This window comes from Prorops nasuta, unplaced genomic scaffold, assembly GCF_024137725.1.
Source record: "Prorops nasuta isolate Cenicafe-Biocafe unplaced genomic scaffold, Cenicafe_Pnas_1.2 PNAS00212, whole genome shotgun sequence".
Lineage (NCBI taxonomy): Eukaryota > Metazoa > Arthropoda > Insecta > Hymenoptera > Bethylidae > Prorops > Prorops nasuta.
Genome location: NW_027117008.1, coordinates 27,436 through 50,370, shown reverse-complemented (window position 1 = coordinate 50,370; position 22,935 = coordinate 27,436). Strand labels below are relative to the sequence as shown.

The following is a 22,935-nucleotide window of genomic DNA, read 5'->3' as shown; positions in this document are numbered from 1 at the left end:
TGAAGCATTGAAAGAAGACAGTCGCAATACTGTCAGTGAATTTTGAAACACGATCTCTGTCTGTAGTCAGTGTAGTCTGTGACCTGTGTCTGTTCTGCTGTCTGTATCAGATCAGTCAGTATTTTAATCTGTATTGAAAACAACCACCGGGAGATCAGAGTGCCGGTATTCTTAATTATTCTTAATTGGTAATTTTCAATAATTAATATAATCTTCACGTAAATATTTTCTAAAGTTTAGGTAATAAATTATTATCTATAAAATATTTGTATTCTAAATTATTGATTTTAACTAGCTGATTGTTGATAATTTGAATTTGAATATTATTTTATTATTAAAGTTTTGTTACTTTTAGAATCATGGTTGTCAGGCAGTATCAAGAAGAATTAAAATATTTAGAAAAAATTAATGACTATTCATGGCGTATAAAAAAAGGGTTTCAACCTAACATGAAGGTATTATATTTTAAATAAAAAACTTAAAATGGTTGTGTTTAATTTGTATTATTTACTGTTTAGGTGGAAGGTGTTTTTTATGTTAATAATGTATTGGAACGCTTAATGTTTGAAGAGCTTCGTAATTCATGCAGGCCAGGTGCTGTGGGTGGTTTCTTACCTGGAATGAAACAAATTGCAAATGTTGCTGCTTTACCTGGAATAGTAGGTCGCTCAGTTGGATTACCCGATGTACATTCTGGTTATGGTTTTGCCATAGGTATATATATTTTAAAAGTATAGTGCATTAAGTTTTATATTAAAATTTTAACTTTTATTAATTTTACCTATGTGATATGTAGGAAATATGGCTGCTTTTGACATAAATGATCCTCAATCTATTGTTTCCCCTGGTGGAGTAGGTTTTGATATAAACTGTGGTGTGCGCCTGTTAAGAACTAATTTATTTGAAAAAGATGTTTTGCCTGTAAAGGTAATAATAATGCCATTCATTCTTAAACAGCTATTATAAAATTTAATTGTGGTCTTACCATAATTATACAATGTGTTTATTTGAATTGTAGGAGCAACTGGCTCAAAGTATGTTTGATCATATTCCGGTAGGTGTTGGTTCAAAGGGTATTATACCGATGAATGCTAGAGATTTAGAGGAAGCGCTAGAAATGGGTATGGATTGGTCCCTCAGAGAAGGTAATAAATACATATTAATTGAAAATTTTATGTATTATAAATATTGCTATTGCATGATTAAAATGTTTAAATATTTCAGGGTATATTTGGGCAGAAGACAAAGAGCATTGTGAAGAGTATGGTAGAATGTTAAATGCTGATCCATCAAAAGTTTCAATGAGAGCAAAAAAACGAGGTTTACCACAGGTAGTTATATTTTAATATGAATTATTTCTATGAGATTTGTATTACATTTTTTGATTTAATTACAATTAATTGCAGCTAGGGACATTAGGTGCTGGAAATCATTATGCAGAAATTCAAGTTGTAGATGAAATTTATGATAAATGGGCTGCATCTAAAATGGGTATAGAAGAAAAGGGTCAAGTCTGTGTTATGATTCATTCAGGTAGTAGAGGATTTGGCCATCAAGTTGCAACAGGTGAATATTAATATTGTTTTTTAGCTATTCCTGACTTTTTATTCATGAACTTCATATTAATCTCGATAGTAATATTTTAGATGCTCTGGTGCAGATGGAAAAGGCTATGAAAAGGGATAATATTGACACAAATGATAGACAATTGGCATGTGCCCATATTAATTCTCAAGAAGGTCAAGATTACTTGAAATCAATGGCAGCTGCAGCAAATTTTGCATGGGTTAATCGCAGCTCAATGACATTTTTAAGTCGACAGGTAATTACTATTAAATTATATTTATTCATTTTAACATCAGATATTATTTATAACAGTTGCAATTGGGTTCTCTTTTAATTTATTTCAGGCATTTGCTAAACAATATCATATGTCTCCCGATGATCTCGATATGCACGTTATATACGATGTTTCTCATAATATTGCTAAGACCGAAGAGCATTTAGTAGATGGTAAACAGAAGACACTCTTGGTACATCGAAAGGGGTCAACTAGAGCATTTCCTCCACATCATCCATTAATCCCTGTGGATTATCAGCTAACAGGACAACCTGTTTTGATTGGTGGAACTATGGGAACATGTAGTTATGTTCTTACTGGTACTGAACAGGGGATGAAAGAAACATTTGGTTCAACATGTCATGGCGCAGTAAGTATTGAAGCTGTATATCTGTTTTGATTATTGAACATTAATAGTTTAAGTAAAAATTGTAAGTAAAATTACTAATTGCTTTACCTTTTAAATAGGGTCGAGCATTATCAAGAGCAAAGTCGCGAAGGAATATAGATTACAAGGAGGTTTTACATAAATTGGAGCAGATGGGTATATCAATTAGAATAGCATCACCAAAATTAGTTATGGAGGAAGCTCCAGAATCCTATAAAAATGTGACTGATGTTGTAAACACTTGTCACGCAGCTGGAATATCAAAAAAATGTATTAAGTTAAGGCCTATAGCAGTAATTAAAGGATAAAATATAACCTTTTAAAAAGGAATACAATTTTTTCTGCCTTATAATGTCGATTATTACTTGACTGGTACATCATTTTATATTACATACAAAGTAAATAAATTAAATGATTAAATATGTACGATCAAATGATGTCAACATGCTGATCGACATCTCAATCGCGTACCAACCTTTTTAAGTGGAATTTGACCAAATTTAGGCTTTCTTCCGTTATTTAGCTGTTAATACCAAAGCTGTGAAACGCTTCATATAAAATAATTTTCTAGATTGGTTATCATGACGGAATGAAGTTCAAAAGTAATTGCTTCTATTCATTCTGCATATCCCGTGAAGTTCCTAATTCTCTCATAATCTACCTCACATTGCTATAAATAACCTCGTCTCAAAGATATTGAATTCACATAAGTACATATATATACCTCACTAAATTAAAGTTTTAAAGCGATTATTTAATTAGAGTTTATTAGATAAAATGTACAATCGCTTACTTATTAAAGTAAGAAAGCTATATTAGACTAATTTGTTTGACTTTACACAGGAATTAAATTCGCAGCGTTACACATAACAAATCCTCCACTGACTAGAGAATATAATACTAGAGAAAATGTGTGAATGTCATAATTGGTCGAATCTCTTCATTTTATCAAAATGAACCGTCACCATAAAGAAAAGACGAGCATATAGAGTATTCTGAGGTATCTGCGTCTAAGAATGATATAATGTGTAATAATAAAACCCTTAAGAGAAAAGTATAAAAGGGGTAGTCATTGGAGGAGTTGCGTTAAGAAATATAAAACAAACCAATAGGACGAATGGTTTGAAATGCATTCCGTAAAAATTTTCTAAAATTACGTTATTTGTAATATAATAATTATGCTAAGACACTTATGATAGATGATAATCAGGAGAAGGTTCAGCTACGGATTCAGTAGTGAACAGAGGATTTGGGAACTCTGGTGGATGTGGTAATGGTCCAGCAGTCTTTGGCTGGCGCCGATACGCCAATAGCCAGCAGCAAACAGCAATAGCAACAGCCACTAGTGCCAAAAGTGCTGTTATTACTAGCGCTATAATAAAGCCGACCATAGATACACAAATGTCTTCCACTCTTTGAGCCGATGGGGCTGAAATGGGCAATTAAATAAAAGTTATTTTTCTGCACCAACTTTTTTCACCAAATTATTCATTAAAACACGACAGAAAGGAAATCCATTTTTTACAAGTTAGATTAATCATTAACTTACATTCAGCTGGATCTGCTGTATACCTTTCCTCTCTTCTTTCTAGGGTAAATATAAGGTTTGATTGAATTGTTATTTCTTCTCGAAGCTGACCTTCGTAATTGTCAGCGATACTTAAAGCTGTGTCGTTCGGCTCAGAGTCAACATCTCTTCTTCTACGCCCAAAGGCATTATAGCCTCGGCAATTTACCTGTTGTACATACAAAAAACGAACTTTACCGATCTGTTTGTACTACGGAACGAAGAGTATGATGAATAGCTAGTTTACAATTATTTATAATTTGCTTTATTTTTCATATCTTATTTATATGAATAATGTTTTTTACTAACCGGTTGGCATCTTCCAAAGCATACACGAATATTGCACTGGAATCTTATATTGTCACTGCTAGGGAATTTAAATGCATTAAAGCTGGCCATTAGTGATTGTGTTTCAGGATTTTGTTCCCATTCGCCAAATATCGTTGGATCTGTTGCACATCCGTTTTCGTCAGTTACAATGTATTCATTTTCACGATTATCTTCCATAGTTTTAGCTACGCAATTTCGAGCAAATCCTCCATAAATCGCTAAAATTAAAATTAAATTATGTATTTCATTGTATAATATATATAACGACGTTGGAATTTTAAGAATTGTGCGATGCTCAAGAATATTATCAATATTAATATAGCAACACGCAAAATATTAAAGTTTTAAGAACTTACTAGATGGCTGAACTTCGACTTGCAGCATCAAATTATCTCCAATTTCAGCCGAATTAATTTCATTTCCATTGTGGGTGACGATTTTCATGAGGCAGATTGGCGGCGGCCCAGTATTAGCAATTGTTCCTGCCGTTGTTAACATTGAAACGTTGAAGCCAAGTGTAACGTTTTGTTCTCCGGTCTGATATATACATTTTATGTGATACGCTTGTGCCTTGTACGTCACTAATTTCGGATGCTTTTGTATTACAAGTACAAAACTTGCCTGTCCCTAAGAATTCAAAATTAAATGTAATTGATAAAAATCACATATTAAAAGTCTCAAGGATTTATACTGATATTAAATTTATTATACTTACGTTTACATGAATGAGTCCACAATTACCAAAAGCCACTTTAAATATTTCTGTTCTATGCATTGTTTCGGCTGGTATGGAAACTACACGCCTACATTGTTCATCCTTGCTGCGTCCTTTGACATACAGAACACCATCAAATCCTTGATCCTGCAAATGAATTTCAACCTGTACCCCATCGGAGAGGCAGCTAACGACCATTTCCGGTTTGGGGAAATCTGTTCTTCCTTCTTTCTTGTCATCTGGAAATAAATGTGCTTATTTATACAAATAACCTAAAGAAATAAACGTTAATAGGCAAAATATTTTACTTACAACAATAGGTGTAAGCATCTCCTATATAGCCATTTATACAGAAGCAAACAGCTTGATGTCTAGTTGCGTTGCAAAGTGCATTCACGCTGCAAACCTGCTTCAAGCAAGGATCTTCGCAAGTTTTTGTAGTTGCCTCGCAATATTTGTTGTCTGCACAATCATCGTCGCGTATGCACTCTATTACGCCAACTAAAAATAAATTAAGAAAAATTAATTTATCAAAATAAATTCAATAAAATCAGCTAACAGCATTAATTTGGTTTTTAACCCTTTCGCTGATAACAAAAATTTATAGGTGTAGCCGACTGGTGAACCGGACTTTTTCAATACCTATATTTTTGAACTTAATTTTTAGAATTTTGCAATCGTTTTACACGTACGTATATACATATATACATTTTTTGCTTGCGACACGGATTCGTGCCACACGCACTGCTAAAAAAATTATCGCATCACGGATCTGTGACGTCCACAGCGAAAGAGTTGATAGAAACTAAATATGTAAATACACACTTGGCTTGCAGTAACCATTCGCATCTATTCTGTATCCGTGTTCAGTTGGACAAACGCAGCGTCCATGCTCATCTATTATGAAGCCTTTCTCCAATGCGCACACGCAGTATCCCTCTTCGTTCACAACCATGCCCGCCTGCTTTCTGCAAGGAATACAAACGTCGTTTGCATCCTTGGCATGACCAGGTGGACAAACGCAGTTGCCGTACTCGTCTCGAATTTCACCTCTTTCGATAGAGCAAGTAGTTGCTAAAATTAAGAAGAAACAATTATTTTCCATATTTTTTTATTCATTATCAATTTCATTGATAGTGTGAAAGTAGTTGAGTATCAAATTCAAAAATAAATTACTTTTATCGCATCTGACGACAGCGTTTCCACGATAACCAGGTAAACACTCGCAAATCATTGTTCTGACTGGTACAGTATCTAAAACTTTACAGCCTGCATTGATTCCGCAGGGTTCGATCTTGAGACAAGGATTAATGCATTCTCCATCGAAGCACGCAGTTTGCGAGGGGCAATCCGAATCGTCCTTACATTTCTCCTCCACTACGAAAAATTTTCGAATAACGTCATATTGAATATTATAACAGGAATTGAGCTACACTTTTAAATATCAATAATAAAAAATAGACTGAATACCTTTGACACACCCTGATTGAATATCTCCCACGAATCCTGGTGGACAAGAGCATTCTACCACATGATTATAAACATGGCATTCAGTTTCCCCTGTGCAAGGATTCAAAGCACAAGGATTTTCGCATCGGTTGTTGACGCAAGCTTTATTAGTAGGACAATCGGTGTTGCTCCTGCATCCTAATAATACACAAGAGACTCTTGGGTTTCCTGCAAATCCAGGTGGACATTCGCAAATAGCATTGTGATTGATTCCACGACACTCTGCTCTTTTTCCACATGTTGTAGATGTGCAAACTGGCACACAATTGTGTTGGATGCACGCATGAGTACCACTGCACTCACTATTCGATCGACATCCAGCAACTAAAAGAAAAGAGAATACTAAATTGAATAAAATGTTACCGATGTGGACTATCGAAATAATCACGCGTTTATTTCAGTGTGATTAATTTCTTGTGTAACAACTCGAGAGACCTCCGATTACTACACTGATTTCATTATTTTCATTTTTAAATATTAATTAGTTTAAAGATTACCTCTGGTACAAAGGATATCAGGATTTCCATCGTATCCAACCTCGCAGGAGCATATTGGTTTATGGTTGGCGACGCTGCAGACAGCGTGTGGTCCACAAGCACAAGGGTCCTTGCAAATAGCGTTAACGCAGCTCTTATCAATGGAGCAATCGCTATCACTCGTACATTCGACCTTAAGAATGGGCTTAGTAGCTTGACAAGTACCACTGCCGCTGCTGATGTATCCACTCGGGCAAACGCAGATCATTGTCCTCACAGGAGAAGTCGATAAAACTCTGCATTCAGCAGGAGTGCTGCAAGGATGAATGATCGAGCAAGGATTCTGACACTTCTGATCCAGACAAGCCAATGAACTGGGACAATCAGAGTCCTCTTTGCATTCAGGCCTTTCCTCAGGTTGACAGTTGACATAAGGATTACCAATATAGTGAGGCGGGCATCGGCAAATTGCCAAATGATTGTGGACTCTACACTCTGCCCTTGGAGAACAAGGATTATCGTGAACGCAAGGATCTATGCACTGCGTGTTAATGCACGAATGCTCCCCGGGACAATCCCCGTTGCTGTAGCAGCCTATCACCCTACATTTATCCAATGGATTTCCATGGTATCCCTTCTTACACTTACAGTCCGCCACGTGATTCTTTGCGTAGCATTCAGCGTTTACACCACAAGGATCTTCCACCAAACAAGGATTAACGCAGCTGTTATTCTCGCAAGTCTTATCCTGAGAGCACTCGCTGTTTGATCGACATTCTACAGATGTACAAGCTACCTCTGGATTTCCTTGGTACCCTTGCTCGCAGGAGCAGATTGGCTTGTGGTTCCTCACATAACAGTTTGCATTGGTTCCGCAATTACAGGGATTTCGACATAATCGGTTGATGCAGGATTCGTTGTCCTTGCAATCGTCGTTCGATGAACAAGTTCCATGTACCGCTACTTGTACTGAAAAAAGGCATTTTTATATTAATTCTGTCGATAATATTTTTGCTTGACATATTTTTATATATGAAGGACTCTAATTCGATTCGTTAGAAATTAAATTACAAGATTTAAGTTAAAAATCGTGATTGGAAACGATTAAAGATTATCGTTTGATCGGATGAAAAATATTTACTTGGTCTACAGACGCCGTCACTATCGGTGATCCATCCATCCGGACAAGTACATATCATAGTTCTAATTGGCACTGTGTCAAGGACATCGCACCTGGCGCTCTCCGTGCAAGGTCTGATGACCAAACAAGGATCGATACATTTATCGCGGATGCAAACTAGTTTGCTAGAGCAATCCAAGTCGTTTCTGCATTCAGGCTCGTCTTTAGCTATTGCTGGGTGACGTTCGCAATAAGAGAATGGATTTCCAGCAGGAATATTATCGGGACATCTGCAAGCTGTTGCATGATTCTGCACGTAACAGAGTGCATTTTGTGCGCAAGGTGACTTGTCGACGCAAGGGTTGATGCAACGTCCTGAGTCGCATGCCAAATTGGATGGACAATCGTAGTTGCTGCTGCATTCGGCACGTTCGCAATGAATTTGTGGACTACCAAAGTATCCGGGGCCACAACGACAAGTGGAACGGTGGTTGCTACCGTAACACTCAGCATTGATGGCGCAGCTGTTCTCCAGAATACACGGATTCACACATTGGCCGTTGTAACAGATTGCTGCGTCGGCGCACTCACTATCGTATTCACAGTCCACTACGAGAAATTCATTTGATTAGGCTTAAAATTATGCTATAGATTTAACAAGACTAATTAATGTAAGATTACGATGAAAAATTGGATGTGACGTGCTTACGTTTGAAGCATCCAAGTTGTGGATTTCCGGAGTATCCAGGGGAGCAAGAGCAAGTTGGATAATGGTTAGTGACGGTACATTTGGCATTTGGTCCACAGTTGCATGGATTAATACACGCGTTGTTAACGCATGCAGCATTTCCTGCACACTCGCTGTTTGATCTGCACTCAGCGACGATTTCCGGTGGTATACATTTAACGAGTGGATCTCCTACATAGCTGATAGGACATTTGCAGACTGGATTGTGGTTGTCTACGTGACATAGTGAGTTCCTGCCGCAGGGATTGCCAGCTGTGCAAGGATTGACGCAGAGAGAGTTGATGCATTGACGGTCGTGACTGCATTCGTCATTAGCATAGCATTCTGGTCTTGGTGGAGGAATTGGTTCGACGGAAGCCCTAACGCACTCTACGTATGCATTTCCGGAGAATTCTGGTGGACAAACGCAGGCACCAGAATGGTAAGTCGACTTGCATTGTGCGTTTATTCCACAACGTGTTGTCAAGCAAGCTTCGACGCAACGTCCTGTCAAACATTTCTCGCTGTCATTGCAGTCTTCGTCTTGATGACACTGAACATCCTCCCATAGAATTGGCTTGCATTGACCATTGGCATCCGTGAAGGTATTCTGTGGACACAGGCAGATCATCGTACGCAGAGGAATCGTATTCAATACTTTGCACTCCTGATCACCGGTGCACATGTTCGATGAAACACATGGGTCTTGACATCTTCCATTTATACAAGCCAAATCGAAAGGACAATCGCTATCGCTTGTACATTCTGGCTCAATTTTGTCACCTAGAAATAAATTTCAATGCAATAACTGTAACTTAAAAATATTACATATATGTGGATTATCTTTAGAATTTTATCACAATATTATAACAATAGGGTTAACAGTCATTTTCAGAAATTACCTAAACATTCGACGTAAGGATTTCCGGTGGTACCAGGAGGGCAGATGCACTTGGGCTGATGTTCTTTACCTATGCAGGTTGCTGTTTCCGCACATGTATCGTCATCGCAAACGGGTCTGCAAACTCTGTTCAACCTATCGCAAGCCTCGTGATCGGCACAGTCCTCGTTGTAATGACAGATGGCTGATATGCAGGAGACGCGTGGATCTCCTTGGGTACCAGGTGGACAAGTACATTGACCTTGATGAGCAACCGGAGTGCATTCAGCTCCACGGCCGCAAATGATGTCTCCAACGAAGCAAGGACTGACGCAGTTGTTATTTCTACAAGTTTTGTCGTAGGGACAATCATCGTCAGATTTACATTCGGCCTTGAAGCAGTTGACTCGAGGATCCCCGGCAAATCCTTGCTGACAGTGGCAGGTCGGGTGATGTTTGATGGTCAGACATTCCGCGTGCTGGCCGCACTGGTTACTCAGACAAGGATCCTGACAAAGTTGATTGATACAAGCTTCTTGCGACGAGCAGTCGGTGTTGGTTTTGCATTCGGGAAGTACTATGGATTCTTGGTAACAATTTACGTAAGGATCACCGATGAATCCATGAGGACACCGGCAATTACGCCTATGTCCAATGATATGACATTCCGCGTTGACCGCGCAAGGATTCACAGTACAAGGATTAATACAACGTGAATTCAAGCAGGCCATGTTTGTTGTACAATCGGAGTCCGACTGGCAAATCGGCTCGACTTGCTTGTCGACTGGCACGCAAGCGATGGTAGCATCTCCAACGTGATTGGGTGAGCATTCGCAGATCATAGTTCTCATTGGTAACGTATCAACAACGGTACACTTGGCAGTGCTAATGCAAGGTCTGGACTCGAAACAAGGATCCTTACAGATTCCAGCAAAGCAAGCTAGCTTACTAGGGCATTCGGCATCAATTTGGCATTCCACTTTTGGCTCGATCGGTTCCATTAAGCAGGATGTGTAAGGATCGCCGATGTATCCAGGAGGACACCGGCAGGTAGGTTGATGGTTGATGACGGAGCACTGAGAAGATGGCGAACAGTTGCAAGGATCCACGCATTTTGAATTGCGACAAGCCAAGAACGACGCACAATCCTGATCCCTGGTACATTCTGGTCTCTCGCAAAGCTCATAAGGATTGCCAAAATATTCATCTGGGCAATAACATCTCGCTCTGTGAAATCCATCGGCATCGCAAAGGGCATTGACCCCGCATTGTGTGATCAAACAGGCATCAATGCACTCGTTGTTGATGCAAGATTGTTTCAGAGGACACTCATTGTCGCCTCTGCAACCGATCTCGCGACAATAATGCTGAGGATTTCCGGAGAATCCACTTTCACAAACGCAAACCGCTCGATGGTATTGCACGTGGCAAACGCTGTTGACGCCACATACGTTGAGCGTGCAAGGATTAACGCATCTTTGATTATAGCAAGTCTTGTCATTTGAACATTCAGAGTTCTGTGTGCATTCTGGTCTGGGTTCCTCTACAACTGGAATCGAGCAATGAATTCTGGCATCGCCCGTGTACCCTGAAGGACATGAGCATATTGGCCTGTGGTTCACCGTTTGGCAAAGGGAATTGATTCCACAATATCCTACGCAAGGGTCTTTGCATTTTTGGTTGAAACACGCCCTATTGCGAGGACAATCAGTGTTAATCACGCATTCTGGATAAATACAGACCGCTGCACCGTTTTTCACTCTACATTCACCGTTATAGTTGCAGGGCGACGGATTGCAAGGATCGGTTTCTGCAAATGTTAATTGTGTTAGATTTATACACTAGGTTGCTATTACACTATTAAAAAGGAATAAAAAGTACAAAGTTTCTTACCAATTTTCTCAAAACATTCGACAAACGGATTACCAACGTATGGTGAAGGACAGCTACACAATGGACTATGATTCATAGCTTTGCATACAGCTCGAACTCCACAAATATTTTGCGAACATGGGTTGATACATTTGTTGTTGATACACGACTTGTCACTTGGACAATCAGAGCTTAAAACGCATTCTGGATGACACCCGGTAATGCTAGAAGGTGTTCCTTGTAATCCTGGTAAGCATTTACAAACTGCATTGTTTCCTGCTTTATGACAAACTGTATTTGGTCCACATGGAGATGGATGACAGGGATCTGATAAAGTTGGTTCTGACAAAAGAGAAACAATTCGTTTGATCAATTTTAATCTAACGATATCTTCTTAAAAAAATATAAAAATATTGATATGTGCATATAAAATTATGTATTCATGACAATTTACCTTCTGGTGGATATTGACAAATAGTAAATGCATCACCGACTGTTGGTTGAGGACAGGAACAAATGGGTACGTGATTAGATACGGTACAAATAGCACCAACACCACAGGTAGCTGAGCAGGGATCTTGGCACTTTGTTCTAATGCAAGCTTGAGATTTTGGACAATCGCTGTTCACCAAACATTCGGGATTGCAGGCTTCATATGGATTTCCTCTGTAGTCTTGAATACATTCGCAGACAGCGACGTTATTTCTTTCACGACAATATGCGTTGATACCACAGGGCGATGGATGGCAAGGTCTCGCTATCACTGGTGGTTCTGGTAACTCTATAATAACACAAAAACAGATTAACTACTTGAAACCCAAAGCTATTGATTTTATGTCGATATAATACAATAAAACTATAATAATATCTTGGACCACAATCCATGCATTTGTATGTATATTAAAAAAAATTGAATTTTTTATACATTGCTCTCTGTGCTTTTATTACATATGTGAATCGATATTTGGCTGAGTAATTGTTTTGTAAAGAATTCAAATGCTGCAAGTTAACATAAAAATAGATGTGTATAATTTACAGGTGAAAGGTATCACGTGTATCCTGTGCAGTGTATAATAATTGTTTATGTACAATATTTACAGAATAAACTGAAAAATAAAATAAAAAAATTATTAATAATGATAATTAAAATTTGTCGTTTTAACACACAATTGGTCGATATATTGTGCACAAATATTAGGTCTGCAGAGATCTCTAAGCATGTTCTTACTTTCAATCGGGGAACAAATGACGAATGGGTTGCCCGTATATCCTTGAGGGCAGAAACATCGGGACTGGTGGAAAGTAACTTGGCACAGAGCGTTGGGTCCGCAGAGGCCAACGCAAGGATCGGAGCATTTCTTATTAACGCAGACTTGGTGGGCAGGACATTCGGTGCTTATTAGGCATTCGGGCCTGCAATTGGGTGGTATTCCTACAAACGAAGGCAAACACACGCAGGAGGGTGTATTATCAAAAGATATAGTGCACCGAGAGTTTGCTCCGCATGGTGAAGGATTGCATGGGTCCCTGCTGGGTTCCTTGTTTTCTTCTGTGACTAAAAAAGGGCCGTTCCATTAAAATTTGTTACAGTTGCTAAGATATATACCGTTACCCCCACTTTACCAGAGAAATTCAAGTATAGTAAACATTACAATCACAATATTCGTTCTCTCAATTTAATCGTTAACGGTTAAAAAATGTCATACGTTAAAAATTGAGTTATTTTAAGTTTGCTGCTTACTATACAAGTAATGACTCCCTTATATTGTACTTACTGATCATGGGGAAGCAACTAACAAACGGATCACCGGAATATCGAGATGGGCAAGTGCAGATGGGATTATGGTTTCGTACTGTGCAAAGAGCATTTTGTCCGCAAGAGTTCTCGCAAGGATTTTTACATCTTTCATTTATGCAAGCTTTGGTCTGCTCGCAGTCAGAGCTGACAATACATTCAGATCGGCAGCTGGGTGGAACACCAAGGTAATTAGGCAGGCATACACAGGAGGCCTGCTCACCGATTTGTCGACAAACGCTGTTGGGTCCGCAGGGCGAGGGCTCGCAAGGGTTAACACGCTCTGTTACAGGACACAATCAGTTGATTAAAGGAATTTGACTTGGGAAAATAACAAATTGGTTTCTGTGCATAAAGAAACACTCACGTTTAACAGGATTGCACAATGTAAACGGATCGCCAACATAATTTTGAATGCAATGGCACATGGGGATGTGATTCACCACTGTACATTCTGCATTCTGACCACAAATCCCTCTACAAGGATCAGCACACTTATTGTCAATACAAGCTCTGTTCAGAGGACAGTCTGAATTTTGCAGACACTCAGGTCTGCATTCAAAATACGGATCACCCTTATATTCAGGCCTACACGTGCAAATGCCATTTCGACACAATGCATTGGGACCACACGGCGATGGGTTGCATGCGTCTGATGGGGTTGTTGGTTGAGCTATATTTTGAAAATGAAATAAAGTGCTATTATAAAAAAGTTTAATAATTATATAAGTTATATATAAATCGTTTTAAGGACTTACACATCGAGGGCGTGGGGAAGCAATTGTTGAAAGGGTCCCCTGTGTAGTCCTTTGGGCAGGTACAAACTGACACGTGATTTACAACGCGACATTCCGCATTTATACCACAAGATCCTGGACAACCATCTCTACATTTTTCTCGTACGCAAACCTCATTACTAGCACAATCAGAGTTCACAATACATTCGGGTCTGCAATTAGGTGGTGAGCCAACGTAAGGAGAATCGCAAACGCAGGATGGGAACTCTCCGTTATCCTTGCAAATCGAGAAGGGTCCACATGGCGACGGAAGGCAAGGGTTAATGGGTGTTGGTGGAGATTCCATTGCAAGTTCGAAGCATCTAACGAACGGGTTTCCTGTCTGACCAGCAGAGCAGCTGCAGATAGGACTGTGGTTAATGGTTTCACATCTGGCATTAATACCGCAGACTTCTCGACAAGGATCAACGCATTTTTGGTTCTGGCAGGCTCGGTTTGCAGAGCAATCACTGCTAACAATACATTCGGATCTACAATTTGGTGGACTTCCAAGGAAACTTGGCGAACAGGAGCAAGTTGCTTGTCCGTTAGTGTTGCGACATTGGCTGTTCGGTCCACAAGGTGATGGTTCACAAGGATTGCTAATGTTAGGTTCTGCTGTATGATAAAATTAAAAATCAATATTATTAACACTAGATTGCCTGAAGAAGTAAAGTCATTTTGACTGCTTTTTAATTTCTGTTAGAGAAAAATATGTATATAATAACATAATTTCTTAGGATTTTAAGACTTTATACAAGCTTATGTATAAAAAGTCTTAATATTCTAAGAAATTATATTATTATAAACACTTTTTTTCTAACTGAAATTAAAAAGCAGTCAAAATGACTTTACTTCTTCAGGCAATCTAGTGTTAAGAAGGTATCAGAGTAAAGTATAGGGTAGGAGTTACAACTTACGAATATTTTCTTGAATTGTGCAGTAACGGGAGGGCTGACCTGTGTAACCAGCTTGACAATAGCATATTGGTTGATGGTTAATTACTCTACACATTGCGTTAATGCCACAAGCTCCTGGGCAAGGATCAATGCATGCATTTCTGATGCAAGCTAAATTGGTCTGACAATCGCTATTAATCACACATTCAACCCGACAACCTTCGTAAGGATTGCCAAAGAATCCTGATAAGCACGTGCAAGACGCGGCATTACTCATTTCACGACACACTGCATTAACTCCGCAAGGTGATAATTGGCAAGGACTTGATTCCACAGGAGGTTGCTCAGCTAAAATTGATAATAATAAATAATACAAAAAAATACGTATTCAATTGCATTTTTATCGGATTTGGATGAAAACACTGTTTAGCTTACTTCTTTGTGGAATGCATTGTACAAACGGATTGCCACTATATCCAATGGCACAAGAACACATTGGCGAATGACTGACCACCCGACAATCCGTATTTGTACCGCATGAATCTTGACATGGGTTTCTACACTTTTGATTAATACAAGCTAATTGATTAGGGCATTCGCTATTGCTGACACACTCAGGACGACATCTTGGTGGAGAGCCAATAAACTCAGGTAAACAACTACACGAAGGTGAATTATTCAACACTCGACACTGGGTATTGGGACCGCATGGCGAGGGCTGGCAAGGATTCATTGGCACTTCCGGTTCTTTAGCTGGTAGGGACAATTATTTAACATTTATTTATGACTTAAATTATTTACTACAATGTGTAAAATTATTGTATGATTTAATATCCTATTGGGTAAATAAAAATTTGTGTAGCTTACGTCTTAAAGTACATTGCACAAATGGGTCTCCAGTATATTGAGATGGGCAATTGCAAATGGGATTATGATTTATGACTATACATTGGGCATTGATTCCGCAGGCTCCTAAACAGGGATCAATGCATTTTTGACGGTTGCAAGCTCTGTTTCGTGCACAATCTGAGCTGACTAAACATTCCGCTCTACAAGACGGTGGAGTTCCTTGAAAACCTACTATGCAGGAGCAAACTGCTTGCCCATTAATAGCTTGGCAATTACTATTAGGTCCACATACAGATTGTATACAGGGATCACTAGTAGGTAGTTCTATACAATACAAATAAAAAGTTAATAAATTTTAAGCTCAAAAATTGAAAGTAAAAGTGATCATTAATTTAGAGGTAATTAAACAAACCTTGAATAGGACTGCATGACACAAAAGCATTTCCAGTCATTCCTCTTGGACAACTGCACATGGGCAAATGTTTTATCACAGTACACTGTGCATTGATACCACAACTACCTATATATATACAAGGATCGCTACATTTTTGATCTATGCAAGCTCGGTCACGAGAGCAATCAGAATTGAGGACGCATTCTGGTCGACAACCAGAGTATGGATCACCGAAATATTCAGGTAAACATGTACAAATGCCATTATTGCATTCTGCATTAGGACCACAGGGTGATGGATTGCAAACATCCACTGGTTCTTGCACTATAACAGGAGTGGTTTAATAATTTGTTGCTTATTAAAAAAAAAGTTCAAGTTAAAGTTGAGCTTACATGGTGGTAATGGCTTGGGATAGCAGTTGGTGAAGGGGTCACCTGTGAGACCTTCGTTACATGTGCAAATTGGTGTGTGATTCACTACTGAACACCTAGCAGCATAGCCACATGATCCAGGGCATGGATTCCTACACTTTTCTTTGATGCAAGTTCTGTCACTGGTACAGTCAGAATTGATAGAACATTCTGGACGGCAATTAGGAGAAACTCCAATATAATTGTTTATGCAGCTGCAACTGGGACTATTTCCTACAGCTTTGCAAATGGCATTTGGTCCGCATGGGTTAGGAGAGCATGGGTCAATTGGGAACTTATCTTCTGTCTGGGGAGCTAAATGAAATAGGAGAAATGATTAATCTACATATATAAGCTTTCGGAATCAAGCAATACAAAGGTCAATTCATACTTGGAAGAGGGAAGCAATGACTGAACGGGTCTCCTGTCAATCCATTTCCGCAACTACAAATAGGACTGTGGTGAAGCACATTACACTGGGCATCTCTACCGCAAACTCCTAAACAAGGATTTGTACACTTTCTTTGTATACAAGCTAAGCTCGGTTTACACTCAGAGCTCACGACACACTCTGGTCTACAATTTGGTGGAGTCCCTATCAACCCTGGCAGGCAAGAGCAAATTGCTTGACTGTTAATTTCTCTACACTGGCTATAAGGACCACATGGCGAGGGCTGACAAGGGTTACTAGTTTCTGATTCCACTGCTACAAAAAATGAATAAAAGACTTAATTTATATGTTGTATAAAATCATATACTCTAGTATTACTCTATAGTATATAATATACGCAGTACATGAAAATAATAAAATAGCTTACAGCTAGTAATTGGACGACAAGAAACAAAAGGATCCCCTGTATATCTTTCAAAACAGAAGCAAATAGGTTTGTGATTAATAGCACTACATTGAGCATTTTGTCCACAAGTGCCTGCACAAGGATCTCTACATTTGGAGTTGATACATGTTTGGCTAGAAGGACAATCTGATTGTAGTATGCATTCTGGTCGACAGCCTTCGTAAGGATTTCCTGTATAGTCTGGTAAACAAGTGCAAGATCCACCATTCTGCTGAACCCTGCATCGTGCATTCGCACCACACGGAGAGGGTAAACAAGGTGAGGAATTTGCTACTGGAGAATCAACTAAAAATTGATAAAATTTAATATGACATTATTTCCTTTATCTATACTGTAATAAAATAAAATCAAATAAAATTTTTAGCTTACTTTGCTGAGGACTGCATTGTGTAAATGGATCTCCAGTAAAACCAACTTTACATATACACATTGCTATATGACTAACTACTCGACAATCTGTGTTAGCACCACAGGAACCGGGACAAACATCTTTACACTTTTGGTCAATGCAAGCTAAATTATTGGGACATTCGCTGTTACCAACGCACTGTGGTCTACAATTTGGCGGAGATCCTTGATATTCTTGTAAGCAAGAGCAAGATGGAGAGTTATTTACATTTTGACACTGAGCATTGGGTCCACAGGGTGATGGCTGGCATGGATTTGTTGGAATTGCTTGTTCTAAAGCTTCAAAGTGATAAATACAATTTTCATTAAACTGTTATGATAAATTACTAATGAAGCATGAATGATAAAGTTTCTTACGAGTTTGATAACAATATAAGAAAGGATCTCCAGTCATTCCTTGTTTGCAAGAGCACACTGGATAATGATTAATTACATTGCAGACTGCGTTACGTCCGCAAGTTCCAGGGCATGGATCGCGACATTTCTGACTGCTGCATGCTTGATTTAATGGACAATCTGAACTAAGGCTACATTCGGGTCGGCAAGTTGGCGGGGCTCCTATATACCCGGTAACACAAGAGCATACAGCTTGCATATTAATTTGTCTGCACTGACTGTTTGGACCACATGGTGATGGATTACAAGGATCAGATACAACAGGGGCTAAAGAAAAATATTATAGAAATGAGTTATAACTCACACAAAATAAAGATTTGAGAAAAGTCCTCCAAATAACATACCTTCAATAGGAGAGCAAATTACAAACGAATTACCAGACATGCCCGCGGGACAACTACACATGGGAATATGGTTGAAAACGTTACAAATTGCATTTTGGCCACACGTTCCAGAACATGGATCTATGCATTTGTTCCTTATGCAAGCCTGCGTTAAGCTGCATTCATTATTTTGAATACATTCTGGACGACAGCCATATGCATATGGATCACCTTGGTATTCTGGCAAGCAAGTGCAAACGCCACTTCTACATACGGCATTAGCACCGCAAGGTGAGGGGTTACAAGGATCAATTTCTGCAGGCTCCGCTGTAATACATTTTAAACTTGTACATTTGTTGCACAAGAAGTAATAAATTAAACTATAATGTATATAAAAAATATGTTTACGTGGTGATAAGTAGCAATTATTGAACGGATCCCCAGTATATCCAGGAGGACAAATGCAAACCGGCACATGATTGTTGACTGAGCAATCGGCAAGTATGCCACAAGACCCAGGACAGGGGTCCTTACATTGCTGTCTGAAGCAGGCTAAATTTTGTTGGCAATCTGAGTTAATCGTGCACTCTGGTTTGCAGTTTGGCGGGCTACCGATATAAGTGTCTTTGCACGAACAGGACGGAATGCCATTAACGTTTCTACATTGCGAATATAGTCCACAAGGAGATGGAATACAAGGATCCTGTTGAATTACATCGTTTTGCGCAGGTGGACTTACTAAAAGTATTGGAGAATCGCTTATTTAAAATAAAAATTTTAAAAGAATTACAAGTTTGCAAAGAACAAACTGTGCTTTAGTACTTACAAGGAATGGGATAGCAAATTGTAAATGGATCACCGGTAAATCCTTGAGAACAACTACATAGGGCAGAATGGTTTATAACACGACAGTTTGAATTCCGTCCACAAGGCATTGGGCACGGATTACTGCATTTTTTTTGTATACAAGCTTTAACTGAAGAACATTCTGAGCTGGACGTACATTCAGGCCTGCAGGAAGGTGGAGCTCCAACATAATTAGGCAAGCAAGAGCAAACTGCCACATTATTTATAATTCTACATTGACTGTTTGGACCACATCGGCCATTCGCACATAAATCGGTTTGATCAATTTCAGAAACTAAAAAGAGAGAAACACAAATAAAACTGCAATATGTATGATTATAAAAATAAAGTAGAAAAGGAAATTACCAGTTGCCTGTTGGACAGAGCAGTATTTATATGGGTCACCTGTGTAAGAGGGATAACATGAGCATATTGCTAAATGGTTTACAACATTGCATTCTGCATTTACACCACAGGTTCCAGGACAAGGGTCAACGCAATTGGATTTTACACAGGCCTTACTAGCTATACAGTCAGAACTGAGAACGCATTCAGGCCTACATCCTTCATAAGGATTCCCAATGAAGCCGGTCAAACAAGAACAAGAACCTGCATTGTTTCTTTCAGTGCATACTGCATTTGGACCACATGGAGATGGGAGACAAGGATTTATGGTTACTGTCTCTTCGAGTACTACAACAAAAAAAAACATTTTATATTTTTGAATCTGCACTTAATAAATTTGAGTTATAATGAAGACTTACATGGTCTAATGACACATTGTGTGAATGGATCTCCAGTGAATCCAACATCACAGAAACACATTGGTGTATGATTAACGACTCTACATTGTGCATTTGTACCACACGACCCTGGACATGGGTCTCTGCAATTTTTGTTTATGCAAGCTTGCTGAGTTAAACACTCATTATTGGTAATACATTGGGGTCTACAGTTTGGTGGAGAGCCAATAAATTCAGGATTGCACGAACAACTTGGAGAATCATTGACAACTTGGCAAAGCGAATTTGGTCCGCAAGGCGAGGGTCGACAAGGATTAATAGATACAGTTGGAGTTACCACTTTTAAAAGAAATCAATAATATATAAGTAAGGATACAAAATAACAAAAATTATGAATATATCAATCTTACAAATTGGTTCGCATCGCACGAAAGGATCGCCACTGAATCCTGGTTGACAGCTACATATAGGATTATGATTTATAACTTGACAAATTGCTCTAATTCCGCAGGTGCCCAGACAAGGATTTATGCATTTCTCATTATTACAAGCCATATTTCGTGTGCAATCAGAACTCAAAATGCATTGTGGTCTGCACGTAGGTGGAGCTCCGATAAAATTGGGAACACAGCTACAAACTGCTTGTCCATTAATAGTTCTACACTGACTATTTGGTCCACAAGGGCTTACATTGCATGGATCAGTAGAAACAGGATCTGACATTAATTTATAGGTATCAGAAACAATTGTTAAATTATTCTGAATTATAATAATGAATCGAAATATACCTCTAATAGGTGTACAAACAAGAAAAGCATTTCCAGCCATACCCACTGGGCAACTACACATAGGTATATGATTGAAAACATTGCAAATTGCATTTTGCCCACAGGTTTGTAGGCAAGGATCTATGCACTTGTTTCTTTTGCCACATGCTAGATTTTGGGGACAATCTTGGTTCAGCACGCATTCGGGTCTACAACCAGAATAAGGATCTCCTTTGTACTCTGGTAGGCAAGTACAAATTCCCTGATTACATTGTGCGTTTGCTCCACAAGGAGATGGGGAACAAACGTCTACCACAGGTTCTTCAATAGCTAAAAATAAATATTGATAAAGTTGAGACTAATTTCTTTTTCCCTTTCACTATTAAAAGAATTTGAATAGCTTACGTTTAGGCGAGCATGCTGTGAATGGGTCACCGCTATAATCGGCCTGACAAATGCATGTTGGAACATGATTAATAACATTGCAAATTGCAAATAAACCACACGAACCAGGACAAGGATCTCGACAACGTTCGTTCATACAAGCTTGGTTACTGGGACAGTCGGAATTAATAAGGCACTGTGGTCTGCAATTTGGAGGACTGCCTATATAATTTGATAAACAAGAACAAGACGGTGATCCTCCTATATCTCGGCATTCTGCAAATGCTCCGCAAGTTGAAGGGACACATGGGTTAGATATTTCTGCTAATGGTGGTGTTGGTTCTGTAAAATAGTCATAATTATATAGAAAAGCTATATTTCAATCCAAATATACAGCATTAAATAAGTAGTACGAGCCAAAAATATTTCTTACTTGGCACAGCGAAACACCTAGTGAAAGGATCTCCAGTAAAATCATTTCTGCAACTGCAGATTGGACTATGGCTTATCACGAGACAATTAGTATTTTGTCCGCATGGTTTCGGGCACGGGTTTATGCACTTATTGTTAACGCAAGCTTTGTTGGATGGGCATTCCGAACTGATAACACATTCTGGCCTGCACCCGGGTGGACTTCCAGTATATTCGGGTAAACACGAACAAACTGCTTGATTATTATTAACTCTACATAAACTATTTGGTCCACAAGGAGATGGTCTACATGGATCCCTTGGTTCTTCTTCTACATTAAAGAATATAAAATAATGAAGAAATTCAAATCAATTTAGAACACTACCGTTTGAACGTATCAAAAATAAATAATTACCAATCATTTGAACTATGTTACAAAATTTGAAAGGGTCTCCAGTATAGCCATTTATACAACTGCACGTAGGCAAGTGATTGATAACTTGACATTCTGTATTTTGGCCACAAGTACCAGGGCAAGGGTCTTGGCATTTGGATCGTATACAGGCTAGATTTGATTGACAATCAGAATTCACAATGCATTCTGGTCTGCATCCCTCGTATGGATTTCCAATATAATCTGGTAAGCAAGTACAGGAACCTGCATTATTTTGCTCTTTGCAAATAGCATTGGGACCACATGGTGATGGACTGCAGGGTGATGTGTTGTCATTGACAGTTGCTAAGAAATTTGACAATATCAAATAAGCTGATAATGAAAAAATATATACCGAAAATAAACAAAAAAATTATCTTACGTTGTTTGAGAACACACTGTGTAAATGGATCACCAGTATATCCAACGGAACAAATACACATTGGGGTATGGCTAACAACTCGACACTCAGAATTCACTGCACAAGATCCTGCACAAGGATCCTTGCATTTTTTATTAACGCAAGCTAAATGACTAGAACATTGACTATTCGTAACGCACTGTGGTCTACAATTTGGCGGAGATCCTTGATATTCTGGTAAACAAGAGCAAGAGGGAGAATTGTTTATAATTTGGCATTGAGAGTTCGAACCACATGGTGACGGTTGACATGGATTTGCTGGTACCTCTGGTACTTCAACTATTAAAATTTTGATAAGAAACAAAAAATGAAAATTTGCTATAAATTAATAGCATATTGTTAGGATGTGTCTACAGTTGCAACCGAACAGTAAATCGAACGTCATCGCGAACTACACCC

At 38.8% G+C, this 22,935-nt stretch overlaps 2 protein-coding genes across 4 annotated transcripts in view; one reads left to right on the top strand and one right to left on the bottom strand.

Annotated features, from left to right (window-relative positions):
* Positions 1–39: 39 nt before the first annotated feature.
* LOC136785253 (RNA-splicing ligase RtcB homolog) lies at positions 40–2,631 on the top strand. 3 transcript variants are annotated; one of them, XM_066746288.1, is made up of 10 exons: positions 40–165; positions 356–455; positions 519–714; positions 797–927; positions 1,019–1,145; positions 1,225–1,331; positions 1,407–1,566; positions 1,647–1,822; positions 1,911–2,210; positions 2,309–2,631. In XM_066746288.1, exons 2-10 carry the CDS (start codon positions 360–362, stop codon positions 2,534–2,536), a joined length of 1,521 nt encoding a protein of 506 aa, XP_066602385.1. In that variant the 5' UTR covers positions 40–165; positions 356–359; the 3' UTR covers positions 2,537–2,631. The 3 variants fall into 3 exon arrangements, with proteins under 3 accessions (XP_066602385.1, XP_066602384.1, XP_066602383.1); XM_066746287.1 differs by having other exon boundaries at positions 40–188; XM_066746286.1 differs by having other exon boundaries at positions 40–240.
* A 785-nt stretch (positions 2,632–3,416) lies between these two features.
* LOC136785251 (uncharacterized) overlaps positions 3,417–22,935 on the bottom strand; it is a gene marked incomplete at its 5' end in the record, with an annotated part of 46,948 nt that continues 27,429 nt past the window's right edge. Inside the window, 39 exons of the mRNA XM_066746283.1 lie at positions 3,417–3,657; positions 3,778–3,964; positions 4,105–4,343; positions 4,482–4,752; positions 4,841–5,079; positions 5,153–5,341; positions 5,666–5,914; positions 6,017–6,217; positions 6,311–6,673; positions 6,847–7,794; positions 7,967–8,554; positions 8,655–9,455; positions 9,575–11,362; positions 11,446–11,766; positions 11,879–12,205; positions 12,653–12,979; positions 13,200–13,502; positions 13,587–13,892; positions 13,978–14,613; positions 14,916–15,242; positions 15,330–15,647; positions 15,762–16,067; positions 16,156–16,461; positions 16,530–16,862; positions 16,939–17,253; positions 17,366–17,689; positions 17,774–18,091; positions 18,170–18,475; positions 18,553–18,858; positions 18,940–19,269; positions 19,358–19,672; positions 19,744–20,070; positions 20,142–20,459; positions 20,531–20,836; positions 20,909–21,217; positions 21,293–21,613; positions 21,705–22,013; positions 22,098–22,421; positions 22,498–22,815. Coding sequence (XP_066602380.1) covers positions 3,419–3,657; positions 3,778–3,964; positions 4,105–4,343; positions 4,482–4,752; positions 4,841–5,079; positions 5,153–5,341; positions 5,666–5,914; positions 6,017–6,217; positions 6,311–6,673; positions 6,847–7,794; positions 7,967–8,554; positions 8,655–9,455; positions 9,575–11,362; positions 11,446–11,766; positions 11,879–12,205; positions 12,653–12,979; positions 13,200–13,502; positions 13,587–13,892; positions 13,978–14,613; positions 14,916–15,242; positions 15,330–15,647; positions 15,762–16,067; positions 16,156–16,461; positions 16,530–16,862; positions 16,939–17,253; positions 17,366–17,689; positions 17,774–18,091; positions 18,170–18,475; positions 18,553–18,858; positions 18,940–19,269; positions 19,358–19,672; positions 19,744–20,070; positions 20,142–20,459; positions 20,531–20,836; positions 20,909–21,217; positions 21,293–21,613; positions 21,705–22,013; positions 22,098–22,421; positions 22,498–22,815 — 14,858 coding nt within the window. The remainder of the gene's footprint in view (positions 3,658–3,777; positions 3,965–4,104; positions 4,344–4,481; positions 4,753–4,840; positions 5,080–5,152; positions 5,342–5,665; positions 5,915–6,016; positions 6,218–6,310; positions 6,674–6,846; positions 7,795–7,966; positions 8,555–8,654; positions 9,456–9,574; positions 11,363–11,445; positions 11,767–11,878; positions 12,206–12,652; positions 12,980–13,199; positions 13,503–13,586; positions 13,893–13,977; positions 14,614–14,915; positions 15,243–15,329; positions 15,648–15,761; positions 16,068–16,155; positions 16,462–16,529; positions 16,863–16,938; positions 17,254–17,365; positions 17,690–17,773; positions 18,092–18,169; positions 18,476–18,552; positions 18,859–18,939; positions 19,270–19,357; positions 19,673–19,743; positions 20,071–20,141; positions 20,460–20,530; positions 20,837–20,908; positions 21,218–21,292; positions 21,614–21,704; positions 22,014–22,097; positions 22,422–22,497; positions 22,816–22,935) is intronic.